This window comes from Pristiophorus japonicus, chromosome 8 (genome assembly GCF_044704955.1).
Source record: "Pristiophorus japonicus isolate sPriJap1 chromosome 8, sPriJap1.hap1, whole genome shotgun sequence".
NCBI lineage: Eukaryota > Metazoa > Chordata > Chondrichthyes > Pristiophoridae > Pristiophorus > Pristiophorus japonicus.
In genome coordinates, this window is record NC_091984.1 from 927,580 (window position 1) to 953,874 (window position 26,295).

Here is a 26,295-nt window from a genome sequence, read left to right on the forward strand (position 1 = left end):
AGATTGAGGAGTGGGACAAGGAGAGGCAGAGGGAGACTGAGGAGTGGGACAAGGAGAGGCAGAGGGAGATTGAGGAGTGGGACAAGGAGAGGCAGAGGGAGATTGAGGAGTGGGACAAGGAGAGGCAGAGGGAGATTGAGGAGTGGGACAAGGAGAGGCAGAGGGAGACTGAGGAGTGGGACAAGGAGAGGCAGAGGGAGATTGAGGAGTGGGACAAGGAGAGGCAGAGGGAGATTGAGGAGTGGGACAAGGAGAGGCAGAGGGAGACTGAGGAGTGGGACAAGGAGAGGCAGAGGGAGATTGAGGAGTGGGACAAGGAGAGGGAGATTGAGGAGTGGGACAAGGAGAGGCAGAGGGAGATTGAGGAGTGGGACAAGGAGAGGGAGATTGAGGAGTGGGACAAGGAGAGGCAGAGGGAGATTGAGGAGTGGGACAAGGAGAGGCAGAGGGAGATTGAGGAGTGGGACAAGGAGAGGCAGAGGGAGATTGAGGAGTGGGACAAGGAGAGGCAGAGGGAGATTGAGGAGTGGGACAAGGAGAGGCAGAGGGAGATTGAGGAGTGGGACAAGGAGAGGGAGATTGAGGAGTGGGACAAGGAGAGGCAGAGGGAGATTGAGGAGTGGGACAAGGAGAGGCAGAGGGAGATTGAGGAGTGGGACAAGGAGAGGCAGAGGGAGATTGAGGAGTGGGACAAGGAGAGGTAGAGGGAGATTGAGGAGTGGGACAAGGAGAGGGAGATTGAGGAGTGGGACAAGGAGAGGCAGAGGGAGATTGAGGAGTGGGACAAGGAGAGGCAGAGGGAGATTGAGGAGTGGGACAAGGAGAGGGAGATTGAGGAGTGGGACAAGGAGAGGCAGAGGGAGACTGAGGAGTGGGACAAGGAGAGGCAGAGGGAGATTGAGGAGTGGGACAAGGAGAGGGAGATTGAGGAGTGGGACAAGGAGAGGCAGAGGGAGATTGAGGAGTGGGACAAGGAGAGGCAGAGCGAGATTGAGGAGTGGGACAAGGAGAGGCAGAGGGAGATTGAGGAGTGGGACAAGGAGAGGCAGAGGGAGATTGAGGAGTGGGACAAGGAGAGGCAGAGGGAGATTGAGGAGTGGGACAAGGAGAGGCAGAGGGAGATTGAGGAGTGGGACAAGGAGAGGCAGAGGGAGATTGAGGAGTGGGACAAGGAGAGGCAGAGGGAGATTGAGGAGTGGGACAAGGAGAGGGAGATTGAGGAGTGGGACAAGGAGGGGCAGAGGGAGATTGAGGAGTGGGACAAGGAGAGGCAGAGGGAGATTGAGGAGTGGGACAAGGAGAGGCAGAGGGAGATTGAGGAGTGGGACAAGGAGAGGCAGAGGGAGATTGAGGAGTGGGACAAGGAGGGGCAGAGGGAGATTGAGGAGTGGGACAAGGAGAGGGAGATTGAGGAGTGGGACAAGGAGAGGCAGAGGGAGACTGAGGAGTGGGACAAGGAGAGGCAGAGGGAGATTGAGGAGTGGGACAAGGAGAGGCAGAGGGAGATTGAGGAGTGGGACAAGGAGAGGCAGAGGGAGATTGAGGAGTGGGACAAGGAGAGGCAGAGGGAGACTGAGGAGTGGGACAAGGAGAGGCAGAGGGAGATTGAGGAGTGGGACAAGGAGAGGCAGAGGGAGATTGAGGAGTGGGACAAGGAGAGGCAGAGGGAGATTGAGGAGTGGGACAAGGAGAGGCAGAGGGAGATTGAGGAGTGGGACAAGGAGGGGCAGAGGGAGATTGAGGAGTGGGACAAGGAGAGGGAGATTGAGGAGTGGGACAAGGAGAGGCAGAGGGAGACTGAGGAGTGGGACAAGGAGAGGCAGAGGGAGATTGAGGAGTGGGACAAGGAGAGGCAGAGGGAGATTGAGGAGTGGGACAAGGAGAGGCAGAGGGAGATTGAGGAGTGGGACAAGGAGAGGCAGAGGGAGACTGAGGAGTGGGACAAGGAGAGGCAGAGGGAGATTGAGGAGTGGGACAAGGAGAGGCAGAGGGAGATTGAGGAGTGGGACAAGGAGAGGCAGAGGGAGACTGAGGAGTGGGACAAGGAGAGGCAGAGGGAGATTGAGGAGTGGGACAAGGAGAGGGAGATTGAGGAGTGGGACAAGGAGAGGCAGAGGGAGATTGAGGAGTGGGACAAGGAGAGGGAGATTGAGGAGTGGGACAAGGAGAGGCAGAGGGGGATTGAGGAGTGGGACAAGGAGAGGCAGAGGGAGATTGAGGAGTGGGACAAGGAGAGGCAGAGGGAGATTGAGGAGTGGGACAAGGAGAGGCAGAGGGAGATTGAGGAGTGGGACAAGGAGAGGCAGAGGGAGATTGAGGAGTGGGACAAGGAGAGGGAGATTGAGGAGTGGGACAAGGAGAGGCAGAGGGAGATTGAGGAGTGGGACAAGGAGAGGCAGAGGTAGATTGAGGAGTGGGACAAGGAGAGGCAGAGGGAGATTCAGGAGTGGGACAAGGAGAGGTAGAGGGAGATTGAGGAGTGGGACAAGGAGAGGGAGATTGAGGAGTGGGACAAGGAGAGGCAGAGGGAGATTGAGGAGTGGGACAAGGAGAGGCAGAGGGAGATTGAGGAGTGGGACAAGGAGAGGCAGAGGGAGATTGAGGAGTGGGACAAGGAGAGGCAGAGGGAGATTGAGGAGTGGGACAAGGAGAGGCAGAGGGAGATTGAGGAGTGGGACAAGGAGAGGGAGATTGAGGAGTGGGACAAGGAGAGGCAGAGGGAGACTGAGGAGTGGGACAAGGAGAGGCAGAGGGAGATTGAGGAGTGGGACAAGGAGAGGCAGAGGGAGATTGAGGAGTGGGACAAGGAGAGGCAGAGGGAGATTGAGGAGTGGGACAAGGAGAGGCAGAGGGAGATTGAGGAGTGGGACAAGGAGAGGGAGATTGAGGAGTGGGACAAGGAGAGGCAGAGGGAGATTGAGGAGTGGGACAAGGAGAGGGAGCTTGAGGAGTGGGACAAGGAGAGGCAGAGGGAGCTTGAGGAGTGGGACAAGGAGAGGCAGAGGGAGATTAAGGAGAGGCAGAGGGAGATTGAGGAGTGGGACAAGGAGAGGCAGAGGGAGATTGAGGAGTGGGACAAGGAGAGGCAGAGGGAGATTGAGGAGTGGGACAAGGAGAGGCAGAGGGAGATTGAGGGCAAGGTGCTGCCTGAGGCTCTGCTGCTGGAACCCCTGCTCGGGCTGCGATTGGCTGCGGTGCCTGTCAATCACCAGGCCCTTCCTGCCGCTCCTCGCAACGGCCCTGGCAACGGGAGACGCCGGAAGCGACAACAAAAGGGGGAACCGGCCGCCCGCCAGCACCCAGAGCACCATGAATGTAAGTGATCGGCGCAAAGCTGCCTTCAGCCCCGGGCGCGCAACACTGGCGCAAGCGGAGACTTTATAATTAGCGCCGCTCACATCGCTCTGTGTCTGCCCCTGTCCCTGAATCTGAGTCTGTGTCTGTGTCTGTGTCTGCCCCTGAGTCTGTCTCTGAGTCTGTCTCTGTCTCTGTCTCTGTCCCTGAGTCTGTCTCTGTCTCTGCCCCTGAGTCTGTCTCTGAGTCTGTCTCTGCCCCTGAGTCTGTCTCTGAGTCTGTCTCTGTCTCTGAGTCTGTCTCTGAGTCTGTCTCTGTCCCTGAGTCTGTCTCTGAGTCTGTCTCTGTCCCTGAGTCTGTCTCTGAGTCTGTCTCTGTCTCTGAGTCTGTCTCTGAGTCTGTCTCTGTCTCTGAGTCTGTCTCTGTCTCTGTCTCTGTCTCTGTCCCTGAGTCTGTCTCTGTCTCTGCCCCTGAGTCTGTCTCTGTCCCTGAGTCTGTCTCTGAGTCTGTCTCTGCCCCTGAGTCTGTCTCTGAGTCTGTCTCTGCCCCTGAGTCTGTCTCTGAGTCTGTCTCTGTCTCTGAGTCTGTCTCTGAGTCTGTCTCTGTCTCTGAGTCTGTCTCTGTCTCTGAGTCTGTCTCTGAGTCTGTCTCTGTCTCTGAGTCTGTCTCTGAGTCTGTCTCTGCCCCTGAGTCTGTCTCTGAGTCTGTCTCTGTCTCTGAGTCTGTCTCTGAGTCTGTCTCTGTCTCCGAGTCTGTCTCTGAGTCTGTCTCTGCCCCTGAGTCTGTCTCTGAATCTGTCTCTGAGTCTGTCTCTGCCCCTGAGTCTGTCTCTGAGTCTGTCTCTGCCCCTGAGTCTGTCTCTGTCTCTGTCTCTGTCTCTGTCTCTGTCCCTGAGTCTGTCTCTGTCTCTGTCCCTGAGTCTGTCTCTGTCTCTGTCTCTGTCTCTGTCTCTGCCCCTGAGTCTGTCTCTGTCCCTGAGTCTGTCTCTGAGTCTGTCTCTGCCCCTGAGTCTGTCTCTGAGTCTGTCTCTGAGTCTGTCTCTGTCTCTGAGTCTGTCTCTGAGTCTGTCTCTGTCTCTGAGTCTGTCTCTGTCTCTGAGTCTGTCTCTGAGTCTGTCTCTGTCTCTGAGTCTGTCTCTGAGTCTGTCTCTGCCCCTGAGTCTGTCTCTGAGTCTGTCTCTGTCTCTGAGTCTGTCTCTGAGTCTGTCTCTGAGTCTGTCTCTGTCTCTGTCTCTGTCTCTGAGTCTGTCTCTGAGTCTGTCTCTGCCCCTGAGTCTGTCTCTGAATCTGTCTCTGAGTCTGTCTCTGCCCCTGAGTCTGTCTCTGAGTCTGTCTCTGCCCCTGAGTCTGTCTCTGTCTCTGTCTCTGTCTCTGTCTCTGTCTCTGTCTCTGTCCCTGAGTCTGTCTCTGTCTCTGTCCCTGAGTCTGTCTCTGTCTCTGTCTCTGTCTCTGTCTCTGAGTCTGTCCCTGAGTCTGTCCCTGAGTCTGTCCCTGAGTCTGTCTCTGTCTCTGAGTCTGTCTCTGAGTCTGTCTCTGTCTCTGTCTCTGTCTCTGTCTCTGTCCCTGAGTCTGTCCCTGAGTCTGTCCCTGAGTCTGTCCCTGAGTCTGTCTCTGAGTCTGTCCCTGAGTCTGTCTCTGTCTCTGTCTCTGTCTCTGTCCCTGAGTCTGTCTCTGTCTCTGTCTCTGCCCCTGAGTCTGTCTCTGTCCCTGAGTCTGTCTCTGAGTCTGTCTCTGCCCCTGAGTCTGTCTCTGAGTCTGTCTCTGTCTCTGTCTCTGAGTCTGTCTCTGAGTCTGTCTCTGTCCCTGAGTCTGTCTCTGAGTCTGTCTCTGAGTCTGTCTCTGAGTCTGTCTCTGTCTCTGAGTCTGTCTCTGAGTCTGTCTCTGTCTCTGAGTCTGTCTCTGAGTCTGTCTCTGAGTCTGTCTCTGTCTCTGAGTCTGTCTCTGAGTCTGAGTCTGTCTCTGAGTCTGTCTCTGAGTCTGTCTCTGCCCCTGAGTCTGTCTCTGTCTCTGAGTCTGTCTCTGAGTCTGTCTCTGCCCCTGAGTCTGTCTCTGAGTCTGTCTCTGTGTCTGTCTCTGTCTCTGAGTCTGTCTCTGAGTCTGTCTCTGAGTCTGTCTCTGAGTCTGTCTCTGCCCCTGAGTCTGTCTCTGCCCCTGAGTCTGTCTCTGCCCCTGAGTCTGTCTCTGAATCTGTCTCTGTCTCTGAGTCTGTCTCTGAGTCTGTCTCTGTCTCTGAGTCTGTCTCTGCCCCTGAGTCTGTCTCTGAGTCTGTCTCTGCCCCTGAGTCTGTCTCTGAATCTGTCTCTGTGTCTGTCTCTGCCCCTGAGTCTGTCTCTGTCTCTGTCTCTGTCTCTGAGTCTGTCTCTGAGTCTGTCTCTGAGTCTGTCTCTGAGTCTGTCTCTGCCCCTGAGTCTGTCTCTGAGTCTGTCTCTGAGTCTGTCTCTGCCCCTGAGTCTGTCTCTGAATCTGTCTCTGTGTCTGTCTCTGCCCCTGAGTCTGTCTCTGTCTCTGAGTCTGTCTCTGAGTCTGTCTCTGCCCCTGAGTCTGTCTCTGTGTCTGTCTCTGTCTCTGAGTCTGTCTCTGAGTCTGTCTCTGCCCCTGAGTCTGTCTCTGAGTCTGTCTCTGCCCCTGAGTCTGTCTCTGAATCTGTCTCTGTGTCTGTCTCTGCCCCTGAGTCTGTCTCTGTCTCTGAGTCTGTCTCTGAGTCTGTCTCTGTCTCTGAGTCTGTCTCTGTGTCTGTCTCTGTCTCTGAGTCTGTCTCTGCCCCTGAGTCTGTCTCTGAGTCTGTCTCTGCCCCTGAGTCTGTCTCTGCCCCTGAGTCTGTCTCTGTGTCTGTCTCTGTCTCTGTGTCTGTCTGACTGCCCCAGTGGGATTCCCCTCCTTGTTTCAGCAAAGAATTGTAACTTGGTGCAAACGCAGCATCAGAGACGAGTTGCACATTTTCCTCATTTATATACATAAACGAATCGATTCAATCCAACGCCATGCTAAATGTAACGAGTATTCATGGATTGCACCCTCTGTAAACCTGAGCTCATCTATCTGACCCTTCCCACCCCCAAAACTCTCTCCATCACCAACACCGCCCACTCTCACCGCCGTAACATCGCCCGCCGCCCACCTCAGCCTCAGCTCATCCGCTGCTGAAACCCTCATCCGCGCCTTTGTTACCTCCAGACTCGACTATTCCAACTCACATCTGGCCGGCCTCCCACGTTCCACCCTTCGTAAACTGCAGCTCATCCCAATTTCTTCTGCCCCGTGTCCTAACTCACACCCAGTCCCGTTCCCCCATCACCCCCTGTGCTCACTGACCGTGTCCTAACTCACACCCAGTCCCGTTCCCCCATCACCCCCTGTGCTCACTGACCGTGTCCTAACTCACACCCAGTCCCGTTCCCCCATCACCCCCTGTGCTCACTGACCGTGTCCTAACTCGCACCCAGTCCCGTTCCCCCATCACCCCCTGTGCTCATTGCCCCGTGTCCTAACTCGCACCAAGTACCATTGACCCATCACCCCCTGTGCTCACTGACCGTGTCCTAACTCGCACCAAGTCCCATTGACCCATCACCCCCTGTGCTCACTGCCCCATGTCCGAACTCACACCCAGTCCCGTTCCCCCATCACCCCCTGTGCTCACTGACCGTATCCTAACTCACACCCAGTCCCGGTCCCCCATCACCCCCTGTGCTCGCTGCCCGTGTCCTAACTCACACCGAGTCCCGTTCACCCATCACTCCCTGTGCTCATTGACGTATGTTGGCTCTGCCTGGACTTTAAAATTCTCATCCTGGTGTTCAAATCCCTCCCTGGCATCGCTCCCTCCCTATCCCTGTAACCCCCTCCCACCCTACACCCCTCCCTATCCCTGTAACCCCCCTCCCACCCTACACCCCTCCCTATCCCTGTAACCCCCCTCCCACCCTACACCCCTCCCTATCCCTGTAACCCCCTCCCACCCTACACCCCTCCCTGTCTCTGTAACCCCCTCCCACCCTACACCCCTCCCTATCCCTGTAACCCCCTCCCACCCTACACCCCTCCCTATCCCTGTAACCCCTCCCACCCTACACCCCTCCCTATCTCTGTAACCCCCTCCCGCCCTACACCCCTCCCTATCTCTGTAACCCCCTCCCACCCTACACCCCTCCCTATCCCTGTAACCCCCTCCCACCCTGCACCCCTCCCTATCTCTGTAACCCCCTCCCACCCTACACCCCTCCCTATCTCTGTAACCCCCTCCAGCCCCACAACCAATGATCCCGTTAATTTTGGGGGTGCAGGGCCCCTTTAATGCACGGTATTTCCCGTTGAACAACTGGTTGCATGGGAGGTCCCCTGAGATGTGCAGTCGAGCAGCTTAAAGGGAACACTCCTTTTCACTATCCGCGATCTCTGCACTCCTCCAATTCTGGCCTCTAACACACCACTGATTTTCATCCATTGGTGGCCGTGCCTTTAGTTGCTTGGATCCAAAGCTCTGAAATTTCGTTCTCCTTCCTGAACCTCTTCACCTCTCCATCTCTCTCTCCTCCTTCAAGATGCTCCTTAAAATCTGCCTCTTTGACCAAGCTTTCGATAACTTGTCCTAATGCCTCCTATGTGGCTCGGTGTCAGGGTTTGTTTTTGTACGTTAAAGGCGCTGTATAAATGCAAATGTTGTTGTTGAGGTGATGGATCCTCCTGAATGAATACTTTGCATTTGTCGTCACAAAAGAGAGGGGTGATTCAGACATTGTAGTTAAGGACGAAATGTGTAAAATATTAGATCAGATAAACACAGTGAGAAAGGAAATATTAGGGGCTTAGCAGATTTGAAAGTAGGCTCAGACGGTATGTATCCCAGGCTGTTCAGAGAAGCAAAAGAGGAAATAGCAGAGGCTCTGACCATCATTTTCCAATCCTCTCTGGCTACAGGTGTGGTGCCGGAGGACTGGAGGACTCCTAATGTTGTACCTTTGTTTAAAAAGGGAGAAAGGGATAGACCGAGTAATTACAGGCCAGTCAGCCTAACCTCAGTGCTGGGAAAATTATTGGAAAAAATTCTGAGGGACAGTATTAGCCATCATTCAGAAAGACATGGATTAATCAAGGACACTCAGCATGGATTTGTTAAGGGAAGGTCGTGCCTGACTAACTTGATTACATTTTTTGAGGAGGTAACAAGGAGGGTTGATGAGGGTAGTGCATTTGATGTAGTGTATATGGATTCTACAGAAGAGATTTACCAGGATGTTGCCTGGACTGGAGAATTTTAGCTATGAGGAAAGATTGAATAGGCTGGGGTTGTTTTCTTTGGAACAGAGGAGGCTGAGGGGAGACCTAATTGAGGTGTATAAAATTATGAGGGGCCCAGATAGAATGGATAGGAAGGACCTGTTTCCCTTAGCAGAGAGGCAGGAGTATAGATTTAAAGTAATTGGTAGAAGGATTAAGGGAATTTGAGTAGAAATTTTTCACCCAGAGGGTGGTGGGGGTCTGGAACTCACTGACTGAAAGGGTGGTAGAGGCAGAAACCCTCACCACATTTAAAAAGTACTTGGATGTGCACTTGAAGTGCCGTAACCTACAGGGCTATGGACCCAGAGCTGTAAAGTGGGATTAGGTGGGATAGGTCTTGGTCGGCCGGTGCAGAAACGATGGGCTGAATGGCCTCCTTCTGTGCCTTAAGTTTCTATGATTCTATAAAAACCTGCCTTATTTAACCAAGCTTGTCGTGACCCCTGCTTCTTTGGTGTTAATTTATGTCTGATTTTGCTTCAAGCACCTTGGGATTTTTTTACATTACAGACGTTTATTGTTGCAGCAGCTCCATAGACATTGACAACGTTCACACTCAAAAAAAACAATCATCTTAGCTTGGTTACAACATTAATTCAGCATTTGCATGTTCCAGCCAAGAGCTGGCTTAATTTTGGTCTTCTTTCTTGCCCTTACTCTCTGACACCTTCCACCTCTCCCCTGAACTTCCAGATTACAAGATAGATTTGGACCTGGGAGATCTTTTTGCAGAATACCAGCCCTTCTGTGTTCTGAACAGACTGATAGGGCCGCTGTCCAATATCTCATCTAACAAGAATGTTGCATTTATATAGTGCCTTTAACATAGTAAAGCATCCCAAGGCGCTTCACAGGAGAGTTATCAAATAGAATTTGACACCGAACCACATGAGGGTAAAATTCAGCACTACAATCCAGTCATGTCATGCTCACCATTACTGGTACTAGCTTTTCATTCCAGATTTATTTAATTAATTGAACTTAAATTCCCCAGCTGCCCTGGTGGGATTTGAACTCCTGTCTCCAGATTATGAGTTCAGGCCGCTGGATTACTGGCCCAGTAACAGTACTGCTATGCTACCAGACCTTGGTGCGAAGTTTACTTTGGAGACAGCGGTAAACAGCTTTGCTTCGCTCCTGACCGCAAATTCCGGACCAATGTGATTTGAAACCCATAGTGTACACCGGCAAGTCAACAGTGGCAAACTTCCCTTCCCGTGTGTTAGCAATGGTAACTCTTTTCACTGGAATTATAAGCAAGTAGAGGTGAAATATGAAGTGATGCAAACTAGGTAATATCACACAAATTTGGAACAGAAATCTCTTTAGAGTTCATTGTTGAATGAGGTGGTGCGCCATCCGATTTGTCCAGCACCGTTTTTCTGAGATGACAGATATTTTTCATAGTGTACGCTTTTGTTTCTGACCTGCACTGTATTCATTTCTGCAGGTTACCAAAAAGCAAAGTGGGATTGTAAGATCGAGATCTGTAACGCCTAAAGACAGTGCTAAATCTAAAACCCGCTTAAAATTGGCAAGAAAAGCCAAATCTGCTGGTGAGTTCACTAAGGGTACAATGCTAACTATTATACACTTTAAATGACATGGATTTCCCCCCCCCTAATCATTAGGAAGCAAAGTGACAAAGATAACGGAAGGATATATTGCGGGGGATGAGCACAGAGTCACCAGAATGATAACAGGGCTAAAAGGGTTAGATTGTGAGGACAGTTTGCATAGACTAGGGTTGTGTCAAGCCCGTGTGGTGGCTGGTGTGCAATGGTCACCACACGTTAAAAAAAATCCACCCACAGGCATCTTCCACCCTTCAGGATGTAGTTCAGGATCTGGAATATTAGGTCCTTCATTGAAACACCTGTGAACTCATCCCTTTTTGGCATGGAAGCATAGAAACATAGAAAATAGGTGCAGGAGTAGGCCATTCGGCCCTTCGAGCCTGCACCACCATTCAATAAGATCATGGCTGATCATTCCCTCAGTACCCCTTTCCTGCTTTCTCTCCATACCCCTTGATCCCTTTAGCCGTAAGGGGCACATCTAACTCCCCTTTGAATATATCCAGTGAACTGGCATCAACAACTTTCTGTGGTAGAGAATTCCACAGGTTCACAATTCTCTGAGTGAAGAAGTTTCTCCTCATCTCGGTCCTAAATGGCTTACCCCTTATCCTTAGACTGTGACCCCTGGTTCTGGACTTCCCCAACATCGGGAACATTCTTCCTGCATCTAACCTGTCCAGTCCCGTCAGAATTTTATATGTTTTTATGAGATCCCCTCTCATCCTTCTAAACTCCAGTGAATATAAGCCTAGTCGATCCAGTCTTTCATCATATGTCAGTCATCCTCGATTCGAGGGACAGCCTATGATGATACCCTTGGATATAGAAGATTAAGAGCTGAACTACTTGAGGTGTTTAAGATAATCAAAGGAGTAGATAAAAATAAACTATTTCCTCTGATGGGGGGGGAGTCCGGAACAAGGGGCGTAAACTTAAAATTAGAGCCAGGCTGTTCAGGGGTGATGTCAGGAAGCACTTCTTCACACAAAGGGCAGTGGGAATCGGGAACTCTCTCCCCCCAAAAAGCTACTGAGGCTGGAGGGTTAGTTGCAAATTTCAAAATTGAGATTGATCGATTTTGGTAAGGCAAATGGAATCCAGGCGGGTAGATAGAGTTAAAATACAGATCAGCCCATGATCCAATTAAATGGTGCAACAAGCTCGAGGAGCTGAGTGACCTGCCGCTGGTCCCAGATGTATTGGAATGACATATTATGGCTTGAGTTAATCCTTTTCATTCTCCTTATCAGCTGAAGCACACCCGTTAATTTCACAATTTTTAATCAGGAAGTATTAATAACCTTTGCGGACTTCTGTCGACGAATGATGGCATTTTATTCCCTTCCCTTTGGTGGCCACTTCAGGCTAGCACTTTATCATTACTCGTTTTTGACTTATTTGTTTTTGTTGGGTTGTTTTTTTCCTGAACCCATTGTCTTCTGTTGGAAGGATAGTTCCACGGCCTCCTGCCAGTCTGTGGTAGCTCACCGTAAATGGCCACCTCTTTTCAGATTTAAGCCTTCACCCCGAGTGTTGCTGGGCTCTTTAGCCCAATACGGTCCTTACCTGGCATCCAGCAACAAACATTTGTATTTATGTACTGCCTTTAACAGAATAAAATTTCCCAAGGTGCTTCACAGGAGCAAACTTTGACACCGAGCCATATAAGGAGATATTAGGACAGGTGACCAAAAGTTTCACCAAAGCGGTGGGTTTTAAGGAGCCTCTTAAAGGAGGAGAAGAGGTAGAGAAGCGGAGAGGTTTAGGGAGGGAGTTCCAGAGCTTGGGGCCCAGGCAGCTGAAGGCACGGCCACCGATGGTGGAGCGATGGGAATCGGGGATGTTCAAGAGAGCAGAATTGGAGGATCCATATACATGTCCTTCCCAGCCACTGTCAGGGTCAGGGGCCTTGGCTACCTTTCTGCTCCCTATGCCCAAAGCTAAAGAAGGTATCTGCAGCCACTGAAGGCCATGGTCTCTTCCCCTCGGGTACACGCGACATTGTGTGCAACCTTGAACGCGTACTCGAGCAGGAGATTCCTGTTCAATTTCCCATCTGACCTGAAGTGACAGTAACGCTTCCTCAAGGGTCGAGACAATGGGATGGCGGGGGTCGGGGGGGAGATTGTTGATGCACATTCCTACTGTCGGAGTAAACCTCCAACTAAGGGTGAGTCTGAAGCTGAGCTTGGAAAGAGCTCCATATCCTTGGTGGTTATGTGAGGCTCGATGCCAGTGAGCCCTAAACATCGAGCACACGGTGGGATCCAGCAAAGCTTGAATCCTGACAGCTTCGTGTTTTTAGGAGTTAGAAACATAGAAAATAGGTGCAGGAGTAGGCCATTCGGCCCTTCTAGCCTGCACCGCCATTCAATGAGTTCATGGCTGAACATGCAACTTCATTACCCCATTCCTGCTTTCTCGCCATACCCCTTGATCCCCCTAGTAGTAAGGACTACATCTAACTCCCTTTTGAATATATTTAGTGAATTGGCCTCAACAACTTTCTGTGGTAGAGAATTCCACAGGTTCACCACTCTCTGGGTGAAGAAGTTTCTCCTCATCTCGGTCCCAAATGGCTTACACCTTACCCTTAGACTGTGACCCCTGGTTCTGGACTTCCCCAACATTGGGAACATTCTTCCTGCATCTAATCTGTCTAAACCCGTCAGAATTTTAAACATTTCTATGAGCTCCCCTCTCATTCTTCTGAACTCCAGTGAATACAAGCCCAGTTGATCCAGTCTTTCTTGATATGTCAGTCCCGCCATCCCGGGAATCAGTCTGGTGAACCTTCGCTGCACTCCCTCAATAGCAAGAATGTCCTTCCTCAAGTTAGGAGACCAAAACTGTACACAATACTCCAGGTGTGGCCTCACCAAGGCCCTGTACAACTGTAGTTACACCTCCCTGCCCCTGTACTCAAATCCCCTCGCTATGAAGGCCAACATGCCATTTGCTTTCTTAACCGCCTGCTGTACCTGCATGCCAACCTTCAATGACTGATGTACCATGACACCCAGGTCTCGTTGCACCTCCCCTTTTCCTAATCCGTCACCATTCAGATATTAGTCTGTCTCTCTGTTTTTACCACCAACGTGGATAACCTCACATTTATCCACATTATACTTCATCTGCCATGCATTTGCCCACTCACCTAACCTATCCAAGTCGCTCTGCAGCCTCACAGCATCCTCCTCGCAGCTCACACTGCCACCCAACTTAGTGTCATCTGCAAATTTGGAGATACTAAATTTAATCCCCTTGTCTAAATCATTAATGTACAATGTAAACAGTTGGGGCCCCAGCACAGAACCTTGCGGTACCCCACGAGTCACTGCCTGCCATTCTGAAAACTATTTGATTAGTGCTGCATGAATGTAAACACAAGTCCTAAATAAACTACAGCGCAATCATTTGAACACTTTTCCAGCAGTGCTACTTTTTCACAAATGAAAAGAAACACAGTGCAAAATTGAACTAAAGACTTTTCCATGTGTAACTCAGGATTGAGCCTGCCGTCATCAAAGAGGGTGTTATGTATGCAATAAAAGTTCAAACTGAGTACTGTTTAACTAAGCACGGTACACCCTTGGCTCTGCTTTATTTAGGCCCAAAGTGCCTGACTCACAAAATGGCTGGCCTTTTATACCTGAGCAGCACCATGTGCGTGCTGCTCAGTGGCCTCCAGCAATGACACCATCTGGTGGCTACAAACAGAATGTACATACATGACAATACCCCCATCTGAGATTTTATCACAGTCTTTCACAGGTTGAGACGGTCCGGTGCTTTACGCTCCCAGGTTGACCGTCTCAGTTCGATTCCGGCTCGCGTGAATGTACGGAGTCTGTTGTGGCTGGTGGCTGGATGGCTGACTTGTTGGGAGTGGCAGTGGCCATGTCAGGAATTGCAAGTCCATTTTTATTGAACAAGTCCGTGATGGAAATTCCGGGTTCACTGATGACCCTTGAGTCCACTGGAGGCTGCTGATAGGTTGGTTGGTCGTCGATGATTTCTTCGCCCGACTGTTCTGGCTCGTGTGTGTGCCTCAGCTTTGTCTGATCCATGTGTTTCCTGCAAGTTTACCTGTTCTTGAGCTTAATAACAAATACTCTGTTACCCTCCTTGGCCATGACCATACCAGCGATCCATTTGGGACCCTGACCATAATTCAACACATATACAGGATCAATAACAGAAATCTCGCGTGACACAGTTGCGCGATCGTGGTACCCTTGTTGAATCTGTCTTCTGTATTCCAACATTCTATAGACTCGGGATCAGTTCCTATGGACTGGAGAGTAGCTAATATAACCCCGCTTTTTAAAAAAGGAGGGAGAGAGAAAACAGGGAATTATAGACCGGTTACCCTGACATCGCTAGTGGGGAAAATGTTGGAATCAATTATTAAAGATGTAATAGCAGCACATTTGGAAAGCAGTGACAGGATCGGTCCAAGTCAGCATGGATCTATGAAAGGGAAATCATGCTTGACAAATCTCCCAGAATTTTTTGAGAATGTAACTAGTAGAGTGGACAAGGGAGAACCAGTGGATGTGGTGTATTTGGACTTTCAAAAGGTTTTTGACAAGGTCCCACACAAGAGATTAGTGTGCAAAATTAAAGCACATGGTACTGGGGATAATGTACTGACGTGGATAGAGAACTGGTTGGCAGACACGAAGCAAGGAATAGGAATAAACGGGTCCTTTTCAGAATGGCAGGCAGTGACTAGTGGGGTACCGCAAGGTTCAGGGCTGGGGCCCCAGCTATTTACAATATACATCATAAGAACATAAGAATCAGGAACAGGAGTAGGCCATCTAGCCCCTCGAGCCTGCTCCGCCATTTAACAAGATCATGGCTGATCTGGCCGTGGACTCAGCTCCACTTACCCGCCCGCTCCCCGTAACCCTTAATTCCCTTATTGGTTAAAAATCTATCTGTCTGTGATTTGAATACATTCAATGAGCTAGCTTCAACTGCTTCCTTGGGCAGAGAATTCCACAGATTCACAACCCTCTGGGAGAAGAAATTCCTTCTCAACTCGGTTTTAAATTGGCTCCCCCGTATTTTGAGGCTGTGCCCCCTAGTTCTAGTCTCCCCGACCAGTGGAAACAACCTCTCTGCCTCTATCTTGTCTATCCCTTTCATTATTTTAAATGTTTCTATAAGATCACCCCTCATCCTTCTGAACTCCAACGAGTAAAGACCCAGTCTACTCAATCTATCATCATAAGGTAACCCTCTCATCTCCAGAATCAGCCTAGTGAATCGTCTCTGTACCCCCTCCAAAGCTAGTATAACCTTCCTTAAGTAAGGTGACCAAAACTGCATGCAGTACTCCAGGTGGGGCCTCACCAATACACTGTACAGTTGCAGCAGGACCTCCCTGCTTTTGTACTCCATCCCTCTCGCAATGAAGGCCAACATTCCATTCGCCTTCCTGATTACCTGCTGCACCTGCAAACTAACTTTTTGGGATTCATGCACAAGGACCCGCAAGTCCCTCTGCACCACAGCATGTTGTAATTTCTCCCCATTCAAATAATATTCCCTTTTACTGTTTTTCTTTCCAAGGCGGATGACCTCACATTTTCCGACATTGACCTCAAATCAATGATTTAGACAAAGGAATTTAATGTAATATCTCCAAGTTTGCAGATGACACTAAGCTGGGTGGCAGTGTGAGCTGTGAGGAGGATGCTAAGAGGCTGCAGGGTGACTTGGACAGGTTCGGTGAGTGGGCAAATGCAGTATAATGTAAATAAATGTGAGGTTATCCACTTTGGGGGCAAAAACAGGAAGGCAGAATATTATCTGAATGGTGACAAATTGGGAAAAGGGGAGGTGCAACGAGACCTGGATGTCATGGTACATCAGTCATTGAAAGTTGGCATGCAGGTACAGCAGGCGGTGTAGAAGGCAAATGGCATGTTGGCCTGCATAGCGAGAAGATTTGAGTATAGGAGCAGGGAGATCTTACTACAGTTGTACAGGGCCTTGGTGAAGCCACAGCTGGAATATTGTGTACAGTTTTGGTCTCCTCATGTGAGGAAGGACATTCGTGCTATTAAGGGAGTGCAGCGAAGGTTCACCAGACTGATTCCCGGGATGGCAGGACTGACATATGAAGAAAGACTGGATCGACTAGGCTTATATTCACTGGAATTTAGAAGGATGAGAGGGGATCTCATTGAAACATATAAAATTCTGACGGGATTGGACAGGTTAGATGCGGGAAGAATGTTCCCGATGTTGGGGAAGTCCAGAACTAAGGATAAGGGGTAAGCCATTTAGGACCGAGATGAGGAGAAACTTCTTCACTCAGAGAATTGTGAACCTGTGGAATTCTCTACCACAGAAATTTGTTGAGGCCAGTTCGTTAGATATATTCAAAAGTGAGTTAGATATGGCCCTTACAGCTCACGGGATCAAGGGGTATGGAGAGAAAGCAGGAGTGGTGTACTGAAGTAGCATGATCAGCCATGATCATATTGATGGTGGTGCAGGCTCGAAGGGCCGAATGGCCTACTCCTGCACCTATTTTCTATGTTTTTATGCTTCTGTTCAACATGATTACTTAAATTCGGGTGTACAAGAAATAACTTGGTCTTAAGACCCCTTTTCATCATGAGTTCAGCAGGCGAGACCCCTGTGAGTGTGTGGGGTCTTGTCCTGTAACTCAGCAGTGTGCAGGACAAGCGGGTCTGCAGTGACCCTTGGATTACTCTCCTCATGCTTTGCTTGATAATTTGTACTGCACGTTCTGCTTGCCCATTGGTCACAGGCTTGAACGGTGCTGACCTTACATGTTTTATGCTGTTAAGTTTTACAAACTCCTGAAACTCCTGACTGGTGAAGCACGACCCATTGTCGCTCACCACTATGTCAGGCAGACCGTGTGTTGCGAACATGACATTGCCGTCGACGTGCTGGATGACATGATTATGCATTCTATCCACTTCAAGTAAGCATCCACCTCGACTAAAAACATATTATCCAGGAAGGGACCTGCAAAATCTACAAGGATCCTGGACCAAGTTTTGGATGGCCACGACCACAGACTCGACTGCGATTCCGCTGGTGCTTTGCTGAGCTGCATGCAAGTGTTGTACTGATGCACACATGCTTCCAGCTCAGAATCAATTCCTGGCCACCATACGTGGGACCTGGTGATGGCCTTCATCATCACTATACCCGGATGTGTGCTGTGTAACTTACGCACAAACTTCTCTCTCCCTTTCTTAGGCATTACAACTCGATTGCCCCACAATATGCAATCTGCTTGAATAGACAGTTTGTCCTTGCAACGAATGTACGGTTTGGCCTCCTCGCACATTTGCTTAGGTATGGCAGACCAATCCCCTTTGAGGATGCAACCCTTTACCACTGATTAATATCGGGTCTTGGCTGGTCCGGGTCTTAACTTGTTGAGCCGTGACAGGGGTACCTTCACTCTCAAAAGCATCCATGATTAACATTAAATCTGCCGGTTGTGGCGTTTCCGGTTGTGGCGGTTGTGGGTTCTGGGCAACGGCAACCGGCTCAAAGCATCGGCACCGGAGAGCAGATCTGGGTCGTCTGGTGGTGGCGCAGTGCCCCATGCTAGTGGGTCTGTGGGCGGGGTGAGCTCATTTTGCTCGAGTTGCCGGAGCTCAGGGTTCTTGCCATTACTCCTAGGTCGGCAGGCCTAAAGACAGCTGATGTGTCTGTGACCTCTCTGTCCATGATGTCGACTGCCGCGATCTTCCTTCCCAGCACAAAGGGCCACCTCCAGTGAATGTGCAAAAGAGCTGTGACTCACCACGTGGAAGAGGAGTCAGCAGATGGCTGTGAATCCAGCGCTTCTTGGCTCATTACTGACGGACTCGCCCCCGTGTCCACTTCCATGAAGACTGGAACGCCATTTATCTTGACTTCCATTATCACTGGAGGACAATCTGTGGTGCAGGTATATACTCCATACACTTCGTCCTGGGACTGAGCTGCCTCTCTAGCCATTGTGGATTGTTTCAGATGATGGACCAACGCTATCTGGAAGAAGATGGATGGGGAAGATTCATTGGAGCTGGGAAGACTTCATCCCTCCAGCGATCAAAGTCCCCCGTGCTCAGAGGCAGAGCAAGCCCCCACCTTCGGTTGGACCAGGCACCGGAGAGCAGATCCGCGCAGCCCCCGAGGCACAGACCGCTCATCACGACTGTGTGGCGATGTTCTGGCCGAAACGACCCGAATGCACCTTCCCAGTTTCAGTGGCAGGACTCCTGGGGAGGAAGATTGGATCCGAGGGCGCCTTCCCAGCTTCAATGGCAGAATCCCTGGGAAAGAAGATCGCGGCATATGAAAGCATAGGCCTTACGCTTAACATCCGTAAGACAAAGGTCCCCCACCAGCCTGTCCTCGCCGCACAGCACTGCCCCCCAGTCATCAAGATCCACAGCGTGGTCCTGGACAACGTACCTCGGGAGCCTCTTATCAACAAAGGCAGACATTGATGCGATGATTCAACATCGCCTCCAGTGCGCCAGTGCAGCCTTCGGCCGTCTGAAGAAAAGAGTGTTCGAAGACCAGGCCCTCAAACCTACCATCAAGCTCATGGTCTACAGGGCTGTAGTAATACCCGCCCTCCTTGTGGATCTGAGGCATGGACGATGTACAGAAGACACCTCAAGTCACTGGAGATATATCACCAAAGATGTCGCCGCAAGATCTTGCAAATCCCCTGGGAGGACAGACTCACCAACATCAGTGTCCTCGTCCAGGCCAACATCCCCAGCATTGAAGCACTGACCACACTCGATCAGCTCCGCTGGGCAGGCCACTTAGTTCGCATGCCAGATACGAGACTCCCGAAGCAATTGCTCTACGTGGAGCTCCTTCATGATAAACGAGCCAAAGGTGGGCAGCGGAAACGTTACAAGGACACCCTCAAAGCCTCCCTGGTAAAGTGCAACATCACCACTGACACCTGGGAGTCCCTGGCCGAAGACCGCCATAGGTGGAGAAAGTGAATCCAGGAGGGCGTTGAGCTCTTCAAATCTCAATGCCGCGAGCGTGAAGAGATCAGGCGCGGGCAGCGGAAGGAGCGCGCGGCAAACCAGTGCCAACCCCCCCTCTTCCCCCGACGAATGTCTGTCCCGCCTGTGACAGTCTGTGGCTCTCGTATCGGACTGTTCAGCCATCAAAGAACTCACTTTGGGAGTGGAAGCAAGTCTTCAATTCCGAGGGACTGCCTATGATGATGATGGTTTTCACGTCAGTAGGTCTGATGCCATCAGCGGCGATTTTCCTCCCGAGGAATTCGACCTCCGATGCCATGAAGACGCACTTCGAGCGTTTCAGTCTGAGTCCCACTCTGTCCAAATGCAGTAGAACCTGTTCCAGGTTGTTCAGATGCTCCTTGGAGTCACAACCGGTTCTGGGAACGGACTTCAGTAGACTTCCACATTCCTCTGGAATATTGCTACAGCCGAGGGAATTCCAAACGGCGCCTGTGATAAATAAACAGTCCTTTGTGCGTGTTAATGCACGTAAGTCTCTTCGATGTCTCGACCAACTCCTGTGTCATATAGACCGACGTCAAATCCAGTTTTGTGAACAACTTCCCTCTGGCTAGCATCGCAAACAAGTCATCAGCCTTCGGTAACGGGTACTGATCTTGTATCGAAACCTTGTTGATTGCAGCCTTGTAGTCTCCACAGATTCTGACCGTGCCATCACTTTTCAGCACAAGAACAATGGGGCTGGCCCATTCGTTAAATTCGACTGGTGAAAGGATTCCTTCACGCTGGAGTCTGTTCAGTTCAATTTCGACCTTCTCCCTCATCATATACGGTATTGCCCGAGCTTTATGATGGACGGGTCTTGTATCTGAGTCCACGTGGATCTACACCTTGGCTCCCGTGAAGTTGCCGATGCCCGGTTTGAACAGCGAGGGGAACTTGCTCAATACTTGGGCACATATATCTTCCTCCGACGACAACGCCTTGATGTCGTTCCAGTCACATCTGATTTTCTCCAACCAGCTCCAGCCGAGCAGCGTTGGGCCATTGCCTGGAACAATCCACAGCGGTAACTCGCGAACCGCACCGTTATACGACACGTTAATTTGTGCACTGCCAATCACCTTTATCAGTTCTTTGGTGTATGTGTGCAGCTTGGCGATAACAGGGCTCAGCCTGGGCCTCACAGTCTTAGTATCCCACAGCTTATAAAATGCCCTCTCGTTCATGATCGATTGACTCGCCCCCGTGTCCAGTTCCATCGATACCGGTATCCCGTTAAACTTCACCTTAATCAACATTGGTTTACTCTTGGTTATGAAAGAGTAATGTCCATACACTTCCTCCTCTGGCATCTCGGATTGCGTATCCGGATCCGCGCTGGTCTGGCTCTCATCCTCCACATGGTAGGTCACAGCACGCTTGCTCATCTGTGGACACTTGCGCTGGAGATGCCTCAATCTCAGACAGCCTTTGTAACTATATTGCTTAAATCGGCACTGGAGAAGTCGGATACATTCCCTCTGGCGGACTTTGGGCAGCCACAGGTTTCGTGAACACAGCCGGATAGGCCCTGCCATGTGCCGCTCTGCCGAACGCCGAATCAATCACACTTCCAGTACTTGCCGAGGTTCGGTTCTTCACCGATATTTGCTTCAGACTCCTGTCCATCGTCATACATGATCGAGCGATCTGGATGGCCCTTTTTAAATCCAACTCCTCCACCGCCAGAAGTTTGCACAGGATCACCTCGTGGTTGATACCGATAACAAAGAAGTCCCACAGCATGTCCGCCAACACCGTCCTGAACTTGTACGGTCCCGCTAGACGTCTCAGGTCAGCAACGAATTCCGCCGCGCTCTGGCCCCCGATCGAACGTGTGTATAAAATGTGTATCTCGAGATGATGATGCTGTCGTCTGGCTTGAGGTGCTTCCGCACCAATGTACATAACTCCTCGTACGTTTTCTCTGTTGGATCACTAGGCAGGAGTAGATTCTTTATCAGACTGTAGATCTTTGAACCGCACACAGTGAGGAACACGGCCCGGAGCCGATCTGCATCGTCGACACACACCATTTTGTTGGACACGAAGTTCTGGTTCAAACGGCTCATAAAGTCTGCCCAATCTTTTACCTCCACGAATCGCTCTAAAAATCCAATCGTGCTCATTTTGCAAACAAAGGTTCTTGTATTCTCGTCGCCAAATGTTATGTATGCAATAAGGTTCAAACTGAGTACTGTTTAACTGAACAAGTACAACCTTGGCTCTGCTTTATTTAGGCCCAAAGTGCCTGACTCGTAAAATGGCTGGCCTTTTATACCAGAGCAGCACCATGTGAGTGCGACTTAGTGGCCTCCAACAATGACACCATCTGGTGGCTACAAACAGCATGTACATACATGAGACCTGTATCTCGAGATGATGATGCCGGCGTCTGGCTTGAGGTGCTCCCGTACCAATGGACACAACTCCTCGTACGTTTTCTCTGTTGGATCACTAGGCAGGAGTAGATTCTTTATCAGACCGTAGATCTTTGAACTGCACACATTGAGGAACACGGCCCGGTGCCAATCTGCATCGTATGAGGCGTGAATTGGCTAGGATAGATTGGCGAATGATACTTAAGGGGTTGACAGTGGATGGGCAATGGCAGACATTTAGAGACCGCATGGATGAACTACAACAATTGTACATTCCTGTCTGGCGTAAAAATAAAAAAGGGAAGGTGGCTCAACCGTGGCTATCAAGGGAAATCAGGGATAGTATTAAAGCCAAGGAAGTGGCATACAAATTGGCCAGAAATAGCAGCGAACCCGGGGACTGGGAGAAATTTAGAACTCAGCAGAGGAGGACAAAGGGTTTGATTAGGGCAGGGAAAATGGAGTGCGAGAAGAAGCTTCAGGGAACATTAAGGCAGATTGCAAAAGTTTCTATAGATATGTAAAGAGCGAAAGGTTAGTAAAGACAAACGTAGGTCCCCTGCAGTCAGAATCAGGGGAAGTCATAACGGGGAACAAAGAAATGGCAGACCAATTGAACAAGTACTTTGGTTCGGTATTCACTAAGGAGGACACAAACAACCTTCCGGATATAAAAGGGGTCAGAGGGTCTAGTAAGGAGGAGGAACTGAGGGAAATCTTTATTAGTCGGGAAATTGTGTTGGGGAAATTGATGGGATTGAAGGCCGATAAATCCCCAGGGCCTGATGGACTACATCCCAGAGTACTTAAGGAGGTGGCCTTGGAAATAGCGGATGCATTGACAGTCATTTTCCAACATTCCATTGACTCTGGATCAGTTCCTATCGAGTGGAGGGTAGCCAATGTAACCCCACTTTTTAAAAAAGGAGAGAGAGAGAAAACAGGGAATTATAGACCGGTCAGCCTGACCTCAGTAGTGGGTAAAATGATGGAATCAATTATTAAGGATGTCATAGCAGCGCATTTGGAAAGAGGTGACATGATAGGTCCAAGTCAGCATGGATTTGTGAAAGGGAAATCATGCTTGACAAATCTTCTGGAATTTTTTGAAGATGTTTCCAGTAAAGTGGACAAGGGAGAACCAGTTGATGTGGTATATTTGGACTTTCAGAAGGCTTTCGACAAGGTCCCACACAAGAGATTAATGTGCAAAGTTAAAGCACATGGGACTGGGGGTAGTGTGCTGACGTGGATTGAGAACTGGTTGTCAGACAGGAAACAAAGAGTAGGAGTAAATGGGTACTTTTCAGAATGGCAGGCAGTGACTAGTGGGGTACCGCAAGGTTCTGTGCTGGGGCCCCAGCTGTTTACAATGTACATTAATGATTTAGACGAGGGGATTAAATGTAATATCTCCAAATTTGCGGATGACACTAAGTTGGGTGGCAGTGTGAGCTGCGAGGAGGATGCTATGAGGCTGCAGAGTGACTTGGATAGGTTAGGTGAGTGGGCAAATGCATGGCAGATGAAGTATAATGTGGATAAATGTGAGGTTATCCACTTTGGTGGAAAAACAGAGAGACAGACTATTATCTGAATGGTGACAGATTAGGAAAAGGGGAAGTGCAACGAGACCTGGGTGTCATGGTACATCAGTCATTGAAGGTTGGCATGCAGGTACAGCAGGCGGTTAAGAAAGCAAATGGCATGTTGGCCTTCATAGCAAGGGGATTTGAGTACAGGGGCAGGGAGGTGTTACTACAGTTGTACAGGGCCTTGGTGAGGCCACAGCTGGAGTATTGTGTACAGTTTTGGTCTCCTAACTTGAGGAAGGACATTCTTGCTGTTGAGGGAGTGCAGCGAAGATTCACCAGACTGATTCCCGGGATGGTGGGACTGACCTATCAAGAAAGACTGGATCAACTGGGCTTGTATTCACTGGAGTTCAGAAGAATGAGAGGAGAGCTCATAGAAATGTTTAAAATTCTGACGGGTTTAGACAGGTTAGATGCAGGAAGAATGTTCCCAATGTTGGGGAAGTCCAGAACCAGGGGTCATAGTCTAAGCATAAGGGGTAAGCCATTTAGCACCGAGATGAGGAGAAACTTCTTCACCCAGAGAGTGGTGAACCTGTGGAATTCTCTACCACAGAAAGTTGTTGAGGCCAATTCACTAAATATATTCAAAAAGGAGTTAGATGAAGTCCTTACTACTAGGGGGATCAAGGGGTATGGTGAGAAAGCAGGAATGGGGTACTGAAGTTGCATGTTCAGCCATGAACTCATTGAATGGCGGTGCAGGCTAGAAGGGCTGAATGGCCTGCTCCTGCACCTATTTTCAAGGTTTCTATGACACATTAATAGCATGCAGTGTGGGCCTTGTGGGCCTCACGACCTCACGACCTCGACATTGGCCCGTGCTGCACCTTCCCTGGGCCTCGACCCCACGACTGGTCCTTGCTGCTCCACTCCTGGGCCCCGAATCCTGCTCCTCTGGGCCTCAGCATTCCCGACACCCGCTCCCCCGCTCCTCGCCCACCCCGACCCTGCTGCTCGCCGCTTCCGATCTCCGCTCCTCACCCCTCCCGACCTCCGCTCCTCACCGGTCCCGACCTCCGCTCCTCACCCCTCCCGACCCCCGCTCCTCGCCCCTCCCGACCTCCGCTCCTCACCCCTCCCGACCTCCGCTCCTCACCCCTCCCGACCCCCGCTCCTCGCCCCTCCCGACCCCCGCTCCTCGCCCCTCCCGACCCCCGCTCCTCACCCCTCCCGACCCCCGCTCCTCACCCCTCCCGACCCCCGCTCCTCGCCCCTCCCGACCCCCGCTCCTCGCCCCTCCCGACCCCCGCTCCTCACCCCTCCCGACCCCCGCTCCTCACCCCTCCCGACCTCTGCTCCTCACCCCTCCCGACCTCCGCTCCTCACCCCTCCCGACCCCCGCTCCTCGCCCCTCCCGACCTCTGCTCCTCACCCCTCCCGACCCCCGCTCCTCACCCCTCCCGACCCCCGCTCCTCGCCCCTCCCGACCTCTGCTCCTCACCCCTCCCGACCCCCGCTCCTCACCCCTCCCGACCTCCGCTCCTCGCCCCTCCCGACCCCCGCTCCTCGCCCACCCCGACCCTGCTGCTCGCCGCTTCCGACCTCTGCTCCTCACCCCTCCCGACCTCCGCTCCTCACCCCTCCCGACCTCCGCTCCTCGCCCCTCCCAACCTCCGCTCCTCGCCCCTCCCGACCCCCGCTCCTCACCCCTCCCGACCCCCGCTCCTCACCCCTCCCGACCCCCGCTCCTCACCCCTCCCGACCCCCGCTCCTCACCCCTCCCGACCTCTGCTCCTCACCCCTCCCGACCCCCGCTCCTCACCCCTCCCGACCCCCGCTCCTCGCCCCTCCCGACCCCCGCTCCTCACCACTCCCGACCTCCGCTCCTCGCCCCTCCCGACCCCCGCTCCTCGCCCCTCCCGACCCCCGCTCCTCGCCCCTCCCGACCCCCGCTCCTCACCGGTCCCGACCTCCGCTCCTCACCCCTCCCGACCCCCCGCTCCTCACCCCTCCCGACCCCCGCTCCTCACCCCTCCCGACCCCCGCTCCTCTCCCCTCCCGACCCCCGCTCCTCGCCCCTCCCGACCTCCGCACCTCACCCCTCCCGACCCCCGCTCCTCGCCCCTCCCGACCCCCCGCTCCTCACCCCTCCCGACCCCCGCTCCTCACCCCTCCCGACCTCCGCTCCTCACCCCTCCCGACCTCTGCTCCTCACCCCTCCCGACCCCCGCTCCTCACCGGTCCCGACCCCCGCTCCTCACCCCTCCCGACCTCCGCTCCTCGCCCCTCCCGACCTCCGCTCCTCACCCCTCCCGACCTCCGCTCCTCACCCCTCCCGACCTCCGCTCCTCGCCCCTCCCGACCTCCGCTCCTCACCCCTCCCGACCCCCGCTCCTCACCCCTCCCGACCTCCGCTCCTCACCGGTCCCGACCCCCGCTCCTCACCCCTCCCGACCTCCGCTCCTCGCCCCTCCCGACCTCCGCTCCTCACCCCTCCCGACCTCCGCTCCTCGCCCCTCCCGACCTCCGCTCCTCACCCCTCCCGACCTCCGCTCCTCACCCCTCCCGACCTCCGCTCCTCGCCCCTCCCGACCTCCGCTCCTCACCCCTCCCGACCCCCGCTCCTCACCCCTCCCGACCCCCGCTCCTCACCCCTCCCGACCTCCGCTCCTCGCCCCTCCCGACCTCCGCTCCTCACCCCTCCCGACCCCCGCTCCTCACCCCTCCCGACCCCCACTCCTCACCCCTCCCGACCCCCGCTCCTCGCCGGTCCCGACCCCCGCTCCTCACCCCTCCCGACCCCCGCTCCTCGCCCCTCCCGACCCCCGCTCCTCGCCGGTCCCGACCCCCGCTCCTCGCCCCTCCCGACCCCCGCTCCTCGCCCCTCCCGACCCCCGCTCCTCGCCGGTCCCAACCCCCGCTCCTCACCCCTCCCGACCCCCGCTCCTCGCCCCTCCCGACCTCTGCTCCTCACCCCTCCCGACCCCCGCTCCTCACCCCTCCCGACCCCCGCTCCTCACCCCTCCCGACCCCCGCTCCTCACCCCTCCCGACCCCCGCTCCTCACCCCTCCCGACCCCCGCTCCTCACCCCTCCCGACCCCCGCTCCTCACCCCTCCCGACCCCCGCTCCTCACCCCTCCCGACCCCCGCTCCTCACCCCTCCCGACCCCCG

General features: G+C 52.5%; 1 protein-coding gene across 1 annotated transcript in view; it reads left to right on the forward strand.

Moving 5' to 3' along the window:
- Positions 1 to 3,304: 3,304 nt before the first annotated feature.
- The window catches only part of dnai3 (dynein axonemal intermediate chain 3), a 204,316-nt gene continuing 181,325 nt past the window's right edge, over positions 3,305 to 26,295 (forward strand). The window contains exons 1-2 of the mRNA XM_070885953.1: positions 3,305 to 3,315; positions 10,024 to 10,129. Of these exons, the coding sequence (XP_070742054.1) occupies positions 3,310 to 3,315; positions 10,024 to 10,129 (112 nt within the window). The 5' untranslated portion in view covers positions 3,305 to 3,309. The remainder of the gene's footprint in view (positions 3,316 to 10,023; positions 10,130 to 26,295) is intronic.